Source organism: Elephas maximus, chromosome 2 (assembly GCF_024166365.1).
Source record: "Elephas maximus indicus isolate mEleMax1 chromosome 2, mEleMax1 primary haplotype, whole genome shotgun sequence".
Classification (NCBI taxonomy): Eukaryota; Metazoa; Chordata; class Mammalia; order Proboscidea; family Elephantidae; genus Elephas; species Elephas maximus.
The window spans coordinates 186,996,014-187,016,139 of record NC_064820.1 but is presented as its reverse complement, the minus strand read 5'-3'; the positions used below and the strand labels follow the sequence as shown (position 1 = coordinate 187,016,139).

At 47.5% G+C, this 20,126-nt stretch overlaps 1 protein-coding gene across 2 annotated transcripts in view; it reads left to right on the top strand.

Moving 5' to 3' along the window:
* The window catches only part of SLIT3 (slit guidance ligand 3), a 783,747-nt gene that overhangs the window by 703,336 nt on the left and 60,285 nt on the right, over positions 1 to 20,126 (top strand). For both annotated transcript variants that reach the window (XM_049874285.1, XM_049874284.1), the window contains exons 26-28: positions 184 to 308; positions 12,016 to 12,113; positions 16,647 to 16,786. In XM_049874285.1, coding sequence (XP_049730242.1) covers positions 184 to 308; positions 12,016 to 12,113; positions 16,647 to 16,786 — 363 coding nt within the window. The remainder of the gene's footprint in view (positions 1 to 183; positions 309 to 12,015; positions 12,114 to 16,646; positions 16,787 to 20,126) is intronic.

Sequence of the window (20,126 nt, the reverse complement as noted above, 5' to 3'; positions counted from 1 at the left end):
GAATGAATGGGCCTCTTGCTGGACCAGATGTGCTGTCTAAGCAGGGCCAGCTGCCCTCTGGGCATGGAGATGGGGAGCGGCTGGCAGCCGGCTTAGGAAGGTACCAGAGCAGAGGAGGTGGGAGGTGAGATAGTGACCTCACCTGAGTACCTACCACCAGCATAATGTGGTTTTGCTGCCCAGGGCCAGTGGACATCAACATTGTGGCCAAGTGCAATGCCTGCCTCTCCAGTCCATGCAAGAACAACGGGACATGCAGTCAGGATCCGGTGGAGCTGTACCGCTGTGCCTGCCCCTATGGCTACAAGGTATGGACCGAGGCCCCCATCACGCTTCCCTAGACTCCTCCTTCAGCCTTGGTTTCCAGGATGTGCACTCTTCCCTGCTGAACCACGCTTCTCCTAGGGCAGCCTGGACAACTTCGTTTTATAGGTCACCCCAAAGTCACATTCACCTGTAACGCTGCTGTTCTACCCTGAACTGGTGGGGGCTGCTGTGTCATATCATGTGCATGCCGGTCAGGGTGGACCCCATATAGTCTTGACAATCATGCTCTGAGATTAAGAAGGAAATGTAATATTTGTATTTTCTTTGGTAAGCATGGGGAAATTGAGACTCAAAGAGAGTTAAAGTGCTTCCAAGTAGAGGCACCCGTTGAACCCACTGTCCTGACTTCCCTTCCCAGAGAATTTCCAGACCTCGCTCTAACCGTACCCTCAGATGGCAGCCCTGAAATAGGGCTAGATCAACACTAATAAGGAGCCCGGGGTGAAGGGTTAAGAGGCCTTAGAATGCGGAGCCAACCTACACTACAAGTCAGTTCTGACTCGTGGTGAGGCCATGTGTGTTAGAGTAGAACTGTGCTCCATAGAGTTTTCAATGGCTGATTTTCCAGAAGTGATCACCAGGCCTTTCTTCCAAGGCACCTCTGGGTGGACTTGAACCTCCAGCCTTTTGGTTAACAGCGAGAGTGTTAACCATTTGGTCAGCCAGCAAGGGGGTGGAGGCCCCAACTCTCCCATCTGTTCTTCCTAGAAATCCAGGCTAATTGCAGAACAATTCTTCCCTCTCTCCTTCTCACCCAGCACCATCTGATGCCACAGTTATCCTGCCTCCCTACTAACACCTATAGGGTACGGACTGTGTGCCTGCCACTCTACTTGGCATTTTACTCAACTTTTCTTTTTAAACACCTCCAGCAAACCAATGAGGAAAGTCTCATTAATTCCCATCTTACAGGTGTGGAAACTGGGTCTCAGAGAGTTGAAAGGGATTGACTCTGTGTCCCAAAGCTAGTGAGTAGTAGGTTTGGGACCCAGGACTGTATGATTCCAAAGCCCGAGTCTTCTCCCCTGGGGGATCTCCGGGGTAAATGAGCCCCTTGCTTACCCTCAGTGGGGTCAGCAAAGCTATGGTGGATCCTTTTCTCTGAACCCTTCCAACTTCCCGGATTCCAACCTTCCCAAGCCACCCATCAGAATGCACTGGGCAAAAAGCTTCTAGGCAGCCCCAACGCCGAGCTAATGCACATAGCCCATGGTAGCCTGGAGCAGGCCTGTCACAGGCTGCCTGAGAGGGGCCCTGGCATCCCCAGGTCTTATGTGTGTGTATCAGCTTGAGAGGTCCACTGGTTCTGGGGCACAGAGCTACCTAGTGACTTTCTCAGCTACAGGCACTACCTCTAGCAGACAGTGTCAGAGCGCCACCTATAGGCCTGGGACCAGAGGTTCCCTTTGAAGCTAGCCAGCCATTCCTGCCCTAGATAGCCACCCCCAGGGCCTCAAACCCACCACAGAGTCCCAGACCCATGCACACTACACACATGCACATAAACACAGACACACACTTGACTATTAGGAAGCAGGGGTACAGATTAAGCAGCTACACTCAAGAGGCATGGGCCCTCTGAAACTCTCTTGCATTGATTCAGTGGAGAAAGCACAGGCTGCAGAATTACATAGGGGCCAGCTTGGATCCCAGCTTTGCCATTCACTGGCTGTGTGGCAATGGCCAGGGACCTAACGTCAGTGTTTCTGTCTGCAAAATAGGATAAATAAGCCTGTGCCTCAGTGTTCCTATGTAATCAGATGTACGATAATGTATGCAGGGCATCTAGGATAGTACCTGACATTCAGTAAGCACTCAATAAGCTGGCATATTGCTACCTTTTACCATCTCTCTCACACGCTGGTCCCTAATATTATAGTGTTGGGTGGGCCATCAGTAACAGGTTGTTGCTGGTTTCACCAGGAATTATCAGACTATGACACTGTGAACCATCAAGGACAACCAGGTGTTCTCCTAGAACTGTCTGTGACATGTGTATTTATAACATTCCTAACTCTATACCCGTGTAATTATCTTTTTAAGAATCAACTACATGCCAGGTACTCAACTGGACCCTATGCTTTTATTCCCTTTTTAAATTTTTATAACCACCTTAAAAAAAAAAAAAGCAAACCCATTGCCATCAAGTCGATTTCAACTCATAGCAACCCTATAAGACAGAGTAGAACTACCCCACAGGGTTTCCCAGGACTGGCTGGTGGATTCGAGCTGCTGACCTTTTGGGTAGCAGCCTAAGCTCTCAACCGTTGCAGCACCGGGGCTCCATAACTACCTTAGAAGGTGGGTAATGGCATCCCTATTTTAAAGAAAAGTAAGCTACCTCACATTCTGAGTTTTTCTTCCTTCTCTTTAAAATAGACCTGAGCTGTCTCCTGTCTGGAGGCAGGATGAGAAGGCAGGAAGAGATAAGAACTGATTGAAGGGTACAGGGAACCCAGGGTGGAAAGAAGGAGGGTGCTGTCACATTGTGGGGATTGCAACTAACGTCACAAAACAATATGCGTATAAATTTTTGTATGAGAAATTAACTTGAGCTGTAAACTTTCACGTAAAGCGCAATAAAAAATTTAAAAATGACCCATGTCTGAGAGTAATGGAGCTGGATCTGAAGCCCAAGATTGTCCCTGACCATCAGTGGCAGCGCAAACAGCCAGTCCACAGGGCTACCAGGGGATCGAGTCACTTGCTCAGACTGTATTCACAAGATTCTGAATATCTTGTAGACTTCAGAAGAATTGGAACAGAGATTTTGACCATTAGGAGGACGTTGGGGCCTAGGCCATTCTGGGGTACAGGATGATGGTGGTGACGATGAGATGAATTTAGGCTCTTAGGAAGCCCATGCTCTTTCTGAAGGCCCTAGGGGAAGATTATTTTTTCTCTCTCCCAGTTTCTGGTAGCCCCGAGCATTCCTGGGCTTGTGGTGGCATAACTCCAACCTCTGCCTCCATTCTCACCATATGGTCTTCCCATGTGTCTCTGTCTGTCTCTTCTCTTTTATAAGTTCACCAGTCAAAGAGATGAGGGCCCATTTTAACAGATTACATCTACCACACTCTGTTTCTAAATAAGGTCACATTCACAAGTACATTCCAGGTTAACACAATTCAACCTATAATGGTAATATTCCAAAAAAAACCACCCACTGTTGTCGAGTCGATTCCAACTCACGGCGACTCTACGGGACAAATAGAACTGCCCCATAGAGTTTCCAAAGAGCGCCTGGTAGATTTGAACTGCCAACCTTTTGATTAGCTGCCAAACTTTTAACCACTATGCCACCAGGGTTTCCATGGTCATATTAGCAGCAGACATATATGAAGTGGCTCCCGTGTACTGAAGAGGTTCCTGGGTATTGCAAACCGTTTGAGCTCAACTACTAACCTAGAAGCACCAGTACCACAGAAGAAAGGCCTGGAGATTTGCTTCTGTAAAGATTACAGCCAAGAAAGCCCTATGGAGCAGTTTTACTGTAACACATGGGGTCGCTAGGAGTCAGAATGGCCTCCATGGCACCAGGTTTGATTTTTGGTGCAGTGTATTAAAAGTGTACCAAATGAGGTAAATGGATTATCTTGTATACCTATCATCACAGCCCTAGCAGGCAGGTCCTAAAATCATCCTCTTTTACAGTTGAAGAAACTGAGGATAGTAGGTGAGGGAGTTGGAATTCAAAGCTCAGAACTTTTTCCAGAATCCGTGCTCTCAGACACCACATTCACTGCCCATTGGCAAGTACTGTGATTTCAGGACCTGTCTGAAACTCCAGGGTAGGAAAAAGGAGGAAGTGGCAGCGGAAAGAACACCAGGCAGGACCCTCTGGAGCCTGTTCCTACCTGACTGCGTAACTTGGGGCAAGCCCCCACTCTTCTCCTCGCCTCAGTTTCCCCAGTTGTGAAACAGAGCAGGTTGAGCCAAAGGGGTCCTTTCATTGTGGATTATATCACACCTCCTTCCTGAGTTTGTTCCTCCTGCTTTCCTTCCCACCTAAGCAGAGCAACTGGGGTAGTACTTTTGGGAGGGCTACTGAGTTGGCAACAATCACCAGACACTCACAAAACTAAACTCAAAGTTCAGGTATCTGTCTAGACATTTCCAGATATCTCAATTTTTCCACAGACTAGCTGGGTGACCTTGGAAAGCCACAATACAGGTAGTCCCCGACTTACGATAGGGTTCTGTTCTGACTCCACTGTTAGGCAGTTCTGATGTAAGTTAAATATCTCTTTTTTAGTTTTTGTTATTATTATTATTATTGCCTTTTACTATAAGTATCTTTATAAATCCTATCTTTGGACATCTGCAAGTGAACATCTGAGAATAATATCAGCAAATTACGCACTACAACATCGTATGTAGTACATATTACTAATGATAAAGTGTATAAAAAAAGATGCTCGTAAGTGCATTTTGTCATAACTCGAGTACATCATAAGTTGGGAACTACCTATATTACAAAAAATCATAACAGCCACTGTTTAACATTTAATAACTGTTATTGTTAATCTATGTAACGCCAGGCCTCTGTGAAACAGGTTAAGTGCATTTCCTTTAATACTCTTAAATACCCTATGAAACGAGTTCCTTTACCCTCCTCTGGGAACCCTGGTGGCACAGTGGTTAAGAGTTCAGCTGCTAACTAAGAGGTCAGCAGTTTGAATCCACCCGCCAGTCCTTGAAAACCCCATGGGGCAGTTCTACTCTGTCCTATAGTGTTGCTATGAGTCGAAATTGACTTGATGGCAATGGGTTTGGTTTTTGGTTACTCTCCTTTGACCAATGAGGAGTCCCTGGGTTGTGCAAATGGTTAAGCACTCAACTACTAACAGAAAGGTTGGTAGTTCAAACTCACCCAGAGGTACCTCGGAAGAAAGTCCTGGCACTCTGCTTCGGAAAGGTGACAGCTTTGAAAATTCTATGGAGCACTTCTACTCTGCACACATGGGGTCACCATGAGTTGGAGTCAACTTGATGGCAACTGGTTTGGTTTCTTGGGTTGTTTTTGTTTTGACAGATGAGGAAACTGAGGTTGAGAAAGATCAAATAACATACCCATGCTTCCATAAATAGGAAGTGCATGACCTAAAACCATAACCCAAGGTATCCCTTACAAAAAAGTCTATACTCTTAACCACTCCACCAGTCACCACTTCTCTCCAAGCTTCACTTTCCTTACCTGTATGTGGGAATAATCACACTTACCAGCACAGTGTGTAAGACCTAAAGGGGATCATGTTCTTAATCTGCCTACTCAACGCCAAGATTCAGTAGTCACTTCACAAAGGGTAACTATTTCGCCACTAAAATTTGGGGAAATGTCTTAGTTACCTAGTACTGCTGTAACACAGATACCACAAGGGGTGCCTTGTGGTACAAAATTTCTCTTGTCACAGTTCTGAAGCCCAGATGAGGGTCTCTGCCCTGTGGATTCCTTCCTTGTCAGTATCCCTGGGCGTTCCTTGGTGTTCCTTGGCCCATAGATGGTCTTCATGTGCCAGCTATCTTCCCCTATGTGTGTCTCTGTGTCTATTCTGGTTTTTTAATAACTCAAAAGTGATTAGGTTTAGGCCAGAGACTTACATCATCCTGAGACCAGAAGAACTAGATGGTGCCCGGCCACAACCGAAGACTGCCCTGGCAGGGAGCACAAAAGAGAACTCCTGAGGGAGCAGGAGATCGGTGGGATGCAGACCCCAAATTCTCATAAAAAGACCAGACTTAATGGTCTGACTGAGACTAGAAGAATCCCGGCGGTCATGGTCCCCAAACCTTCTGTTGGCCCAGGACAGGAGCCATTCCCGAAGACAACTCATCAGACATGGAAGGAACTGGACAATGGATTGGAGAGAGATGCTGATGAAGAGTGAGCTACTTGTATCAGGTGGACACTTGAGACTGTGTTGGCATCTCCTGTTTGAAGGGGAGATAGGAGGGTAGAGAGGGTTAGAAACTGGCAAAAACCATCATGAAAGGAGAGACTGGAAGGAGGGAGCGGGCTGACTCATTAGGGCGAGAGTAAGTGGGAGTATGGAGTAAGGTGTATATAAGCTTATATGTGACAGACTGACTCGATTTGTAAACTTTCACTAAAGCACAATAAAAATTATTTTTTAAAAAAAGTGATTAGGTTTAGACACCACCCTATACTGGTGTGGCCTCATTAGCATAACAAAGGAAAAACCCTATTTCCAAACAGGATCACATCCACAGGTACAAGGGCCAGGAATTCAATACATATTTGGGGGGGACACAGTTCAACCTATAGCAGGAGATAAAGCATATATGTTGGCTGATTTTTTTTCAGCCCCTTAGCTTCATGCACATGTTGAGTGTCTCAGAACAGTGCTTCTTAAACTTCAAGTGCACAGGAATCACCTGGAGTCTTATTAAAATGCAGGTTTTGATTAAGTAGTTCTGAGTTCAGGGTGAGATGCTATATTTTTTTCTTTATAAACAGATAATATTTACTGGGCACTTGCTATGACCGAGGTATTATACAAAATGCTTTACATAAAGGGCCTCATTTCATCCCCGAATCACTGTCTTTAATAAAGCAGCCATTACCATCCCCATGTTACAGTGAGGAGACAGGCTGAGAGAGTGGGAATCATTTGCCCAAAGCCACACAGTCAGACAACCGCAAGGGCCTGTCCCCAGGCTCTCTGAACCCATATTGCCTGCACTCTTAATTTTTAACAGCTTTTTAGAGAGAAAATTGACACACCATAAACTGCCACATATTTAAAGTGTACATTTGCATATGTATTGGCACGTGGCCAGCCCCGTGAAACCATCTTCACAATTCACATAATTAACACAACCTCCAGCCCCAAAAAGATTCTTCTCCCGTACACTCTTTTTTTCTGAGGTGAAATTCACATAACAAAAAAGTAACCATTTTTGGTGAGGTAAATAATATCACTGAATTGTACACATAAAAAGAGGTTGAAATGGCAAATGTTTTGTTGTAATTTTTTACCACAATCAAGAAAATTAGCCCTTTTAAAGTGTACAACTCAGTGGCATTTAGTACATTCACTGTGTTGTGCAACTACCCCTCTATCTGGTTCCAAAACATTTTCATCACCCCAAAAGGATACCCCAGAAGACCATTAAGTAGTCTCTGCATTTTAAATAACTTCCAGGGATTTCTAAAGGCCTTAGGGAAGCCCACCTGCCCCCATCTCAGAAAGAGGTTCCAGAGAATGTAGCCTTTTGCCATTGAGTTGGTTCCAGCTCACAGTGACCCTGTAGGGCAGAGTAGAACAGCCCCCATAGGGTTTCCAAGGCAGTAATCTTTACAGAAGCAGACTGCTGCATCATTCTCCATCGAGCGGCTGGTGGGCTCCAGCTGCCAACCTTTCCGTTAGCAGCCTACCTCTTACCCACTGCGCCACCAAGGCTGCTTCTCCAGAGCAAGTTAGTGTTGTTAGGTGCCGTTGAGTCAGTTCCGACTTACAGCGACCCTACACACAACAGAACAAAACACTGCCCAGTCCTGAACCATCCTTAAAATCGTTGCTATGCTTGAGCTCATTGTTGCAGCCACAGTGTCAACCCACCTCGTTGAGGGTCTTCCTCTTTTCTGCTGGCCCCGTACTCTGCCAAGCATGATGTCCTTCTCCAGGGACTGATCCCTCCTGACAACAAGTCCAAAGTATGTAAGACGCAGTCTCCCCATCCTTGCTTCTAAGGAGCATTCTGGCCGTACTTCTTCCAAGACAGATCTGTTCATTCTTTTGGCAGCCCATGGTATATTCAATATTCTTCACCAACACCACAATTCAAAGGCATCAATTCTTCTTCAGTCTTCCTTATTCATTGTCCAGCTTTCATATGCATATGATGCAATCAAAAACACCATGGTTTGGGTCAGGCGCACCTTAGTCTTCAAGGTGACATCTTTGCTCTTCAACACTTTAAAGAGGTCCTTTGCAGCAGATTTACCCAGAAAGAGTAGCTATTCCCTGTTCCCTTAAAGCCAGAAGCCCAGCCATGTCCTTCATGCACCCACTGGGAGGACAGCCAAGGAGCAAAATGAGGCTAAAGAAGTTGAATCAAGTGCCAGGCATTGACAATGGCAGCTATTTCTCAAGGAGATGAAAGTGACAGATATCCCCACCCCCAGGCCCAATTACCACATCATCAAGCGCTAGGCTCTGCTTCCTGGAATTCTGTGCTTGGCATTAAGGCTCTGAAAGAGACAGTCCTACCTCCACCACCATCACCACCCTTGTCACTCACAGGGGAACATTCGGCTGGAAGTCCCTGATACCTGAGAGCGCCCCAGAACATAGAGATTGGCCAAAGACAGGGGCTAGGGGCACCCTGCCTTGAGCTTCTCAAGGTTCTCCCTTGTCCTGTCCTTCATGGGCCATTTGTCTACCACCCCACAGTCCTGAGTATTTTGGTACCAACCAAAGACCAGAAGAAAAGTATTTTAATTACCCAGACTCTGCTCTGCCTCAGACCCTTGGTCATCATTTAAAAAAAGAAAAAATTTTCCATGAAGTTGATTGCAACCCATAGTGACCCTATAGGACAGAGTAGAACTGCCCCATAGGGCTTCAAAGGAGCAGCTGGTGGATTCGAACTGCTGACCTTTTGGTTAGCAGCTGAAGCTCACTGTAGGTCTTAACCACTGTGCCACCAGGGCTTCTCCATAAACACCATCATTATTATCATCATCAGAATAGCTTTTATTTATGGAGCTGCCATTATATGTGAGGTGCCTTACATATTTATGATTTCTAATCATTGCTGTTGTTGTTGTTAGCTGCTGTCTAATCAGCCCCTGACTCGTGGCAACCCTGTATGTTACAGAGTAGAAGTATTCCATACGGTTTTCTTGGTTGTAACCTTTACAGAAGCAGGTTGCCAGACCTTTCTTCCTCAGTGCCACTGATCATTAGTTAACTCCATAACCAGTTGCCATGGAGTCTACTATGACTCACGGCAACCCCATGTGTTTCAGAGTAGAGCTGTGCTCCGTAGGATTTTCAATGGCTGATTTTTCAGAAGTAGATCACCAGACCTTTCCAAGGTGCCTCTGTGGAGACTCGAACCACCAACTTTTCAGTTAGCTGAGCCCATTAACCATTACCACCCAGGGACCCCAGTTAACTCCATACCAAAAACAAAAAACCAAACCCATTGCCGTAGAATCAATTCTGACTTGTAGCAACCCTATTGACTGAGTAGAACTGCCCTGTGGGATTTCCAAAGAGCGTCTAGTAGATTTGAACTGCCGACCATTTGGTTAGTAGCTGTAACTCTTAACTAGTATGCCACTAGGGCCCCAGTTAACTCCATAGGAGAGTAAAAACATTTTATAAATGATAAACACAAGGCTCAAAGAGAAGTAGTAATTTCATCAAGGTACACAGCAGCTGAACTAGAGCTTGTGTACTGAGATCTGCCTAACTCCAGAGCCCATGTTCTGAGAGGGGCAGAACAAGTGGATTAGCATAGAGCTTCCCAGTGCAAAGCCAGCCTGGGCCATCTGGGTTCAGATACTGCCTCTTCCACTTAGCGCTGTGCGGTCTTGGACACATTACCTCACTCTCCCAGTCTCCCTTCCCCTATCTGTAAAAATGGAGATAATAACAATTGTACCAATCTCGCAGGGCTATTGTGAGCATTATATGCAATCATGAATATAAAACTCTTAGCATGAGGTCTGCAGTGGAAAATATGCTCGATGAATGTTGGTGAGAATTAGTATTGCAGTTTCCATTCCACATGCTGACTTTCTAAAGGGAGCCACTTATTGCTGTGGTTTAGGATAAACCCAGACCCTTCTGCTTTCCAAGAAACCCCTGATGGGCCCATTAACTGTGAGAGGCATGAGGAGAACCAGACAGACATGGCCTGTGCCTGTGGATGCTCAGGGCCTGTGCCTGAGGCTCCAGTGTTTGAGATCGCAGGAGAAAGGCAGCCCCTAGCAGTGGCTGTCCTGGGCCTGAAGCTGCAGGCCCCATTGGAAGCAACATCGCAGACAGGAAGCCCCAGTCCAGTTCCATCACCAGCACTGGGGCTGCAGACGAGAGAGGAGGAATTTCTCAGACAGATGGTGAGCAGGTGGTTAGGCAGTGGGAGGGCTCCCGTTATCACTCACACCTGGCATGGTGGCTGAGCCACTGAGTCCACAGCCCAGAAACAAACATGGCAGACACCTCCCCAGGCTCCACCTTACCAGGCCCTGCAGGGGCTGAGTGCCAGAACTGGGGAGCAACCTTGGCCCAATGTCCCAGAGGAGAAGTTGAAGCCATGAGGCCACAGGTTTGGCAGCTTCTTGGGACATTGGATCTTAAAGTCCACAGTCTCTGCCTCCCTCCTTGCTGCCTTGACCTCGGTGTTCCTTCTCTTCACATGTTCCTCCCCCTCCTACCAGCTCAAACGTCTCCCTCAGAAGGGCTTGCTTGGACCACTCAATCTAAAAGAACCCCACCCTACCCAAAATGCTCTATCACAGGAGTTCTCAACCTAGCTGGCATGGATTGAATTGTGTCCCCCCAAAATATCTGTCAACTTGGCTGGGTCATGATTCCCAGTACTGTATGATTGTCTACCATTTTGTCATCTGATGTGATTTCCCTGTGTGTTGTAAATCCTATCACTATGATGTAATGAGATGGATTAGTGGCACTTACATTGATGAGATCTACAAGATTAGATAGTGTCTTAAGCCAATCTCTTTTGAGATATAAAAGAGAAGAGAGCAGAGAGACATGGGGACCTCATACCACGGCGAAAGCAGTACCAGGAGCAAAGCACGTGCTTTAGGCCTGAGTTTCCTGTGTGAAGAAGGTCCTAGACCAAGGAAAAATTGTTGACATGGACCTTCCTCCAGAGCTGACAGAGAAGCCCTCCCCTGGAGCTGACGCCCTAAATTTGGACTTGTAGCCTACTGGACTGTGAGAGAATAAATTTCTCTTTGTTAAAGCCATCCACTTGTGGTATTTCTGTTATAGCAGCACTAAATCACTGAGACGCTAGCCTAACATTGGAATCACCTGAGGGACTTTAGAATCAGTACCAACCTGAGCCCCAGTCTAGTCCTCTCAAAGATGAGTCCACGAGGTTGTCACTTTACATGGGGCAAGGTCTGTTGGCCACACTTCAGCCTACAGTCCACCCAACTCAAGTTGTGGAATATATTAAGCCTCAGTGAGGCTAGTAATAATAATAGTGATATCTACTAGCACTTACAGAATGCCTACTATGTGTTAGACATGTCATGTAATGTTAAACACTTCCTTATGTGAAAGGTCTAATTTAATTTTCATAGCAGCCCTTTGAGGTAAGCTTGGAGTAGTTAAGAGGTTTATGCAAGGTCATCCAACCAGAAAGACATGGAGCCAGAATGTGAAGCCAGATTTTTTCCCTGTAGTTTGGAATAGAAAGAAGGTTGTAGATTCTAAGAAGTAGTGAAGCTAGAGCCCAGGCTCCTGAGTTTTCAATATTCCTCTCCTTTCTACTATGAAGTACCAGAGGGAAGGGATCCCTTTGGCTTTCTCCAAGCCACATGACAAACTTGTCCCAGGATCTCCTTGTGCCATCTCCCTGGCTTCATCATAGAGGATGCTGGAACTCCCAGGGGCTCCTGGGTCATGGCCACCATGGAAGACCTCCCTAACCAGGCGCTTCTCCTTTTCTGCTCCTCAGGGCAAGGACTGCAGCATGCCCATCAACACCTGCATTCAGAACCCCTGCCAGCGCGGAGGTACCTGCCACCTGAGCGAGACCCACAAGGATGGCTTCAGGTAACAGCTCACCTTTGGGTCTTTCATTATTTTCTAGGGCCTCATCCACAGATTCCTCAGGGCAGGTATGAAGAAGCATAGCCACGTTCACTGAGGGCCTAGTATGTGCCCTTCCTGTGAATGATTTCACACACTACCAGAGGGGTACTAGTATCCCTTACCCTGCAGATAAGAAATTGAGGCATCAAGGGGATAAATGCTTTGCCCATGGTCACACAAAAAGCAGTGGTACAGGGACTTGAATCCACGTAGACTGTCTCCAGAGCCAGGAGGACTCCAAGGGAGGTTCTAGTTGTTGACTAAAGGTAGAGAAGAATGGGATGATGGCTCAGAGAGCCACCAAACCTGGCAATTTGACCATTCCTTTCTGTGTTGTGAAGAAGGATAATAGGTGACATTGATCATGTGCCCACTAAGTGCCAGATACTCACTTGTCTTGCTTTGTCTCATCTAAATCCTTATAGCAACCATATCCAGTAGGTTGGTAGGTGCTATCCCCATTTAACAGATGAAAAAACTGAGCCACTGAGACGAATTTGCTCTAGACCACATATCCGTGGAGCAGTGAAGCTGACACTCACTTGTTCCTGGGTCTTTCATCCTTATGTCCAGTCCTTTTTCTTCCCCAGCATTTAGATCTTAGGAATAAAAGGAGATAGAAGCCACTTAAATTTTTCTCATCCCGGTCCTAGGAGTAGGATCAGGCCCCCACCCAAACCTAAGGTGCCCTTTCTGCCACCCACCCTCCCCAGATGGTTTCAAATGCCCACTTTCTCCAGTCTGTGGCCCTGCCAAAAGCAGACAGCTGGGGACTGGCTCCTTTGTATCCCTCATGTGACAGTAGGTTAGGCGGCAGCCCCTCAGTAGTAAAGGAGGGGTCATGGGATGCCAAGCTCTGTGCAAATGTTGTGGAGCTCACATTGCAAACAGCTTATTACCAAAGGCCCTGTGGCCAGAGGCCCCTCAGCGTGGCTGCTGTGTGGTCTGTGAAAGAAATCAGCTTCTGGACTCCCAATTCTTCTCCCCAGGGAACTCATCCCACCCACATGTCCACCTACCAAGCCAACCCCATCAAACTCTGACTCTTGAAAGTGAAATTCAAGGCAGAGTTCATTTTACTGCCTGGAGCCAGCCAAACCACCCACCTCTGGCCTGCTCACTGGTGGGAAGAGGCGGAGAGAAGAAACCACAGGGGAATCACCGCGGTGCTGACCTGGCCCCAGCCAGCAAACATACCTCCAGGCTAAACCCAGGCTCTGCCCACCCCACAGCTGAAGGAGGAGGCTCAGAAGAAGAAAGAGCTCCCCTCTGCAGTGATGGCACTCCTCCCACCTCAGCTGGAGTTGTTGAGGAGTCAAATGAGCTTGAAATATTTTGAGTGTTTATTTTTAAAGGAAAAGGTCCCAGATCTATGGGTAAAGAGCTGGAAATGGAGTGGAGGGTGAAGGTAATGAGGCCGCAATACTTGGGGATGGCATGGTTTGTGCATGTGATTTATACGTTCCAAAGGCCAGGGCTGAGCACCGCAGCCACTGGGCCCTGAGGCCCTGGAGATGGACTAGTTTTCCCTCATCAGGGCAGAACCTGGTAGGTTGGCAAAGGGTTGACAGGGAAAGCTTAGCTCACTGCTCTCTCCTAAGAGTAAGAATTCTGAAGCCATCATGTACCCCTTCGTATGGATGGGTCTCTGATCTTGACACATCTTCTGCTCACAAAAAGGCTGGCAAGCTGGCTGGACAGAAGATGACCAAGGCAGGAGATGAGACTGCCTAAATCACTGCAGTTAACTAGTTCTTAAAGTCTGCCCGAGCCTCACCAAGGTTTTCCATGAGGGCAGGGGAGGCTTTAGCCTCTTTCCCACCCTCTGTCCATTCCACTAGCAGCCCCGGGACCAGCCACCCACAGCCCACTGCCAGGCAATGCTCAGACTCTGGGGAGAGCCAAAGTAACTCATCTTCAGGAAGACAAATGGGCAATGCCATGGTTTACTAACCTGTGAAAACCTACCCCCTGTCTGGCTCTGAAGAAGTAGCCTTTTTCTTGAACACCCGAGGTCCCTAACAAAAATGGGGATATGAAGCACTTTGCTGTACCTCAAGAGCTCAAGAACCCGTGGCTTTTTATAGAAAATGTGACCTGGTTTTCAGGTTGTAGAGGAAAGGTTAAGTAAGATTCAGTTGTTGTTGTTAGCTGCGATTCAGTTGACTCCTGACTCATGGCAACCCCGTGCACAACAGAACAAAACGCTACCTGATGCTGCACCATTCCTATGATCAGTTGGTGTGATCCACAGGGTTTTCACTGACTGATTTTCGTGAGCCGATCACCAGGCCTTTCTTCCTGGTCTGTCTTAGTCTGGAAGGTCCACTGAAACCTATTCGACATCCTGACAACACACAACCCTCCCCTGACAGATACATGGTGGGCTGCACATGAGGGGCATTGGTGGGAATTGAACCTGAGTCTCCCACATGGAAGGGGAGAATTCTACCACTGAACCACCACTGCCCCCGCTTAGGATTCTAAGAACACAGAAATCCATTTTCTACTAGTTGAGATTTAAAGAAAAAAAAAAAAAATCAGAACAGTCTCTGAAACAGAGGTCTAGAATTGCAGATCTGAGCCAGAGCACACTCCTGTGGACAAGCGTAAGTCCCTGACTAGCAGGTTGGGCCGTGAAAGAACCAGATTCATTGTAGTGCTTATTGAATCAGACACTGGCCTGCCATCCATCCCCAAATGCCAACCTCACCCCTCTCTCCCATCTGCCAGCCTTTATCTGTCCTGACTTCCTGCTTAATCCTGGGTATGTGACCAAGATCAGGCAGAGGACAGGTGGGTTGAGTTTTTACCCAAGAAATTGGACACTCCAGAGACAAATTAAGGAAATACATTGTGCTGGTTTATGGTGCTTTAGGCCAAGCCCACCAGAAGACCTCAGTCTTGGCACCAGAGGGGTCCTCCCACCCCATCACCTTCCTGTCCCTCCCCCCACCCAAGCTGGAGGGAGCTCAGAAGGGGTAGGAATGCCTGATAGGGAGAAATGCCATCCCTGAGGAAAGGCTAAGGAGGTGGGGTGGTTTTGTCTAGAACTAAAGGTAATTGAAGAACCCTGGTGGCACAAATCATGGTGCAGTGGTTAAGAGCTCAGCTGCTGACCAAAAGGTTGGAAGTTCAAATCCACCAGCTGCCCCTTGGAAACCCTATAGGGCAGTTCTACTCTGTCCTATAGGGTCACTATGAGTCAGAATCAACTCGACAGCAAGGGGTTTTGGTTTTGGTGGTGAAAATGGCTAAGTGCTTGGCTGCTAACTGAAAAGTTGCCGTTCAAACCCACCCAGCCACTCCAAGGGGGAAAGACATGGTAATCTGCTTCCATAAAGATTACAGCCTAGAAAACCCTGTGGGGCAGTTTTACTCTGTCACATGGGGTTGCTATGAGTCAGAATCAACTCAACAGCATCTAACGACAACAACAAAGGTAACTTTCTGAGCAATTTCTATGTGCTGTGTTCCCTTCTGGGGACGGTGGTGGTTCGACAGTAGAATTCTCACCTTCAGTATGGAGAAAATGGAGACATGGGTTCAATTCTCATGTGCAGCTACCACCCGTCTGTCAGTGGAGGCTTGCCTATTACTGTGATGCTGGCCAGGTTTCAGCAGAGCTTCCAGACTAAAGCAGACTAGGAAGATAGGCCTAGCAATCTACTTCTGAACATCAGCCAGTGAAAACCCTATGGTTCACTACAGTCTGATTCACAAGTGATCATGGGGATGGTGCAAGACTGGGCGGTGTTTCTTTTGGTCACGCATGGGGTCGTGTGTCGGGGCCAACTCAATGGCAGCTAATACAACAACATGTACCCTTCTAAATGTCTTACTCGTATAATCTCATTTAATTCTCACGATCACCATTGGGATATAGTCAACAGATAAGGAAGTTCAGAACAGAAAATTGCAGTTACTTTCCCAAGGTCAAACAGCTCGGAAGCGGCAGACCTTAGAATTCATTCCCAGGAAATCCTGTTCCAGAGACTATGAGCTTGGCCTCTGTGCTCTGCTCCCTCTCAAGACAGAAGGGCTGCCTTAGAGTGAGAAGGTCACTCAGTGGGGATATTTGTTATACTCTATTTCTTTGTATACAAAAGAGACAGCACTCAGAGGAGCTACAGGAAGGGAGGTTTGGAGGACTGCTGGAAGAATTCAAGTTACAGCAGGGAAACTTTAATTTCTGGGTGGAAATAGCCCCGGGGGCAAAGCAGCCACCCAAGGCCTGGGGAGATACCATATTGCCCTGAGACAGGGGGCTAGATGAAATTCCACATAGGCTCCTAAGCATCTGATGAACTAAGAATCTTCCTGCCCGGGACCTCGAGGCCTCTCTTCTCCAAATGTGCTACTCTCCACCTCCTTCCAGAAGAGGAGCCTGACTAACTGTATCTCATCCCCCTTGCCTACCCTTCACTCCCCGCTGTCATTCCAACCTACCTTGGCACCTGGCTCCCCTCCTCCCCAACCCCCATGACGCTAAAGCTGCTCCTGCCCCCTGGGCTTTGAGGGCCAGAGGTGTGAGGTCAACCCAGATGACTGTGAGGACAATGACTGCGAAAACAATGCCACCTGTGTGGATGGGATCAATAACTACGTGTGTGTCTGCCCACCGAACTACACTGGTAAGAGCCCCGTGGCACCTGAGTGTGTGTGTGTGTATGTGCATGCGTGCATGCAGCTGGGTGGGGCGGGGTGTCATACACCAGAAGAACATCATTTTCTTAGCCTCTTCCAGTAGCCTCACCTCTTTACCCCCTGTGGACAAGGACTTAAATCTCTAAGGCTCCAGATATCCCATGAGAAGCTTCCCAAAGGCCCTATCCATTTGCTCCAGTCTACCTTCCAGCAAATCACTAGCTCCCTTTGAAGCAGCCCCAGGGCTCTTTCAGCTGTCTGTTCACTTAGTTGATGGCCATCCCCTCCTTTGGGGACCCTAGAGACCGAATGGTATTTGAGGCAGGCAGAACGGGACTCACCCTGGGTTTATACTTTATTCAGGTCTAGTCAACCTTCTCTGGAAATCTACATTTTCCAGACACTCTGCAGGCACTGAGGATACGACAGTAGGCAAGACAAATTTCCTTCTGATATGAAGCTCATAGTCAAGGATAGAGAGACATGCGTTCAATAGAATAAGAATATAACATCTGTAAACCCACGGGGTTGTAGGATCACAGGAGGAACCTAACCCATCCCAGGAGTTCAGAAATGTGTCCCACAGGAGATTATCCTTCAGGATAATTGTTCTACCCACCCACCCCCAAAGCACAGCAACTTTATTTCCTATGTTAATAGCCTGTAATGAGGACAGTTACAAGTATACCACTAGATCAAAAAGCAAAGTGTCACTTAGTTATAGGATCAACCTAAAGTGGCATATCCCAGACTGGAATTCCATAAAACCTCAGCCCCATGAATTCTTCAAGGAAAAGGCTCCATGGGCCAAAAAGCTTGGGAAGTGCTATGTATAATAATAATACCCTTCTTCTCAGAGCTCCAAGGTACATGTTAGCATATTAGGGGTTCTGAAAAGCTCTGCTTTGAAGAAAATCATTTCACTTTGTTTAACCCAGCAGTTCCTCAACGTATTTGATGGTGGCGCTGTTTTTTTATCCCCCTGGATGCCATTACCAACCCAGAGATACTGTGTCAAGGAAAATATTGTAGGAAATACCAGCCTAAGGCAAGAATGAAAACAAGAACGGTACAACACCGGGACTCCCACACCCTAGCCTTTTGGAACCTGGCTTTGATGCCATGAGTGAGGTGGGAGGATGGAAGGGCATGGAAGATGAATAGGAGCAGTGCTGAGACCCACAGAGGAGGAAACCACGTAGCTCCCATCACCCCTCAGGTTCTGTGTCTTCATCAAGCCTTCAACACAATAGCCAGGTCCCCAGGCACACTCTGGGGACCGCTAGAGTGTGCTGAGGATGACTGAGAACACCACCTACTCTATATAACACTGGACCTCTGGGATCCCAAACAAGCCTTCGTGCAGGGAGAAAGCACATGGGAATTCCACTGAGGGTTTTTCTCCCTTATATCTCCCACCTTTTGAGGGTAGAGTTGTCATCAAGAGTTGAATTAACAACAGGCAACGTTTATTGTATACCTACTATATGCAGAGCACTGAATTAGCCTCTAGAGATATAAAGAAGTCTAAGGTATGCCCTGGTGGAGCAGTGGTTAAGCGTTTGGCTGCTAATCAAAAGGTCAGCGGTTTGAACCCACCAGTCACTCCGGGAGAAAGATGTGGCAATCTGCTCCTGTAAAGGTTACAGCCTTGGAAACCCTACGGGACAGTTCTACTCTGCTCTCTAGGGTCACTATGAGTTGGAATTAACTCTACAGCAATGGGTTTGATTTGGTTCTTGTTAAGGTATGCCCTCGGCTCACCAGGGGCTTCTGGTCTATGTAAGATGAGATGAGTCCTTGTATAGAATTAAATCATCGGTCCCCAAGAATCTATTCAGTGCCAGAAGAGAGATGGCAAAAATCCCAGCAGTTAAGAAAAAGGAGAGGGCAAAGAGGGTTAAAATCAGCTTTGTGGCAGAGGAGCGGTTTGAACTGAATTTACAGGGGCTGAGAACGGGCAGTGGGAGGGAGAGCTGAGGAGTGGGGGCTGAGAAGCCACTTGCTGAGGGGGCTTCTTGCCCTCAGTGGAGCACTCGCTGCTACCTGCAGTGGACTGGGTACACTTCTGATTTCAGAAAGAGAAAATTTGCTCCTCAGAGGGGGCATCATACTTTTCTCTGTCCCAGAAAACATCCCAAGTCCCACGAGGACACTTGTCTGTGTCTCTGGATCTCTCCAGGTGGGAGCAAGAGGGAAAGCATATAAACAGCACAGTCCTCCCTGCAGTTTGGAGAGGCTGAGGGGGACATATGGAGAGGAGGGACTCGTGGACAACTCCCAGAATGGGTTAGGGGTCAGTTTGTCCCCACCCAGCAGATGGCTGAGTCCTAGGCTGTGTCTGTACTCGTTTGCCTCCAGCCAGCCCCCAGGACCCCCTCTGCTCTGTCCCCTGGGAGCAGCAACCCAGGCAGCCTTCTCTGCCCCTGCTCACACCCTCACCCCTGCCAGTGCCCCCAAGAGAACTTCCATGGGTAGGAGTTCCCTCACTTAGATTACTCTCCACCTGGCTTGACTGTGTGGAATTTGAGGAAGCCCAGAGCTCCGGTTCTACCACTGACCTTAAAATCCACATCACTCAGAGAGCTGCTGTTATGTCTCACCCCACATTCCTAAAACACATGTTCAGGTGGTGTGAGCTTTTCAGGGCTTACAGGCGCAGGTATTTATGATCCGTTAGGCATTTCATGGCACTGTGAACTTCAGAGGAAATGTATCCAGAGACCAGAGCTCCACATTCCTTTCATATTTGCTTCTCTGAGAAAATCCAAGGGGCTTACTTATCTCTAACAGGTGGATGATGCTGCTAAGACATATGAGTCTCTCCAGGAAGCCTTCCCTGACCTGCTAGGCAGGGTTATGGGTTCCCTTTGTGCTTCCCATGACCACACTTAGAACTCTGTGTTGTAATTGCCTGCTTATTTGTAGATGTACCCATGAGGTTGGAGGAGGACAGGACTGGGTCACTGTTGTGTCCCCAGCACATGGCTCAGTACCTGCCACACAGGATGCACTCAATGAATGGGTGTGAAATGAAACAAGTAAGCACAGAACCCAAGGTGGGGGTCTGGCATCCTATTGTATTCAGCTCCAGCAGTCCCTGAATAATCAAGCAATTGATGATGCGATAACAATACCTGGGGAGGAACTAGAATCTTTCCATTGTCACTGCTAGCTAAACTGAGGCAGAGGTACAGAAGAAGGGATAAGCCAAGGAAGAGAATGCAAGGTTCTTAATATCCATGATCTCCTGACTGGGGTTGAAATGAGTCTGATCCTCTGGCCAGGGTATCCCCCCAAGACCCTCTCTGAGGCCTGAATTCTTGA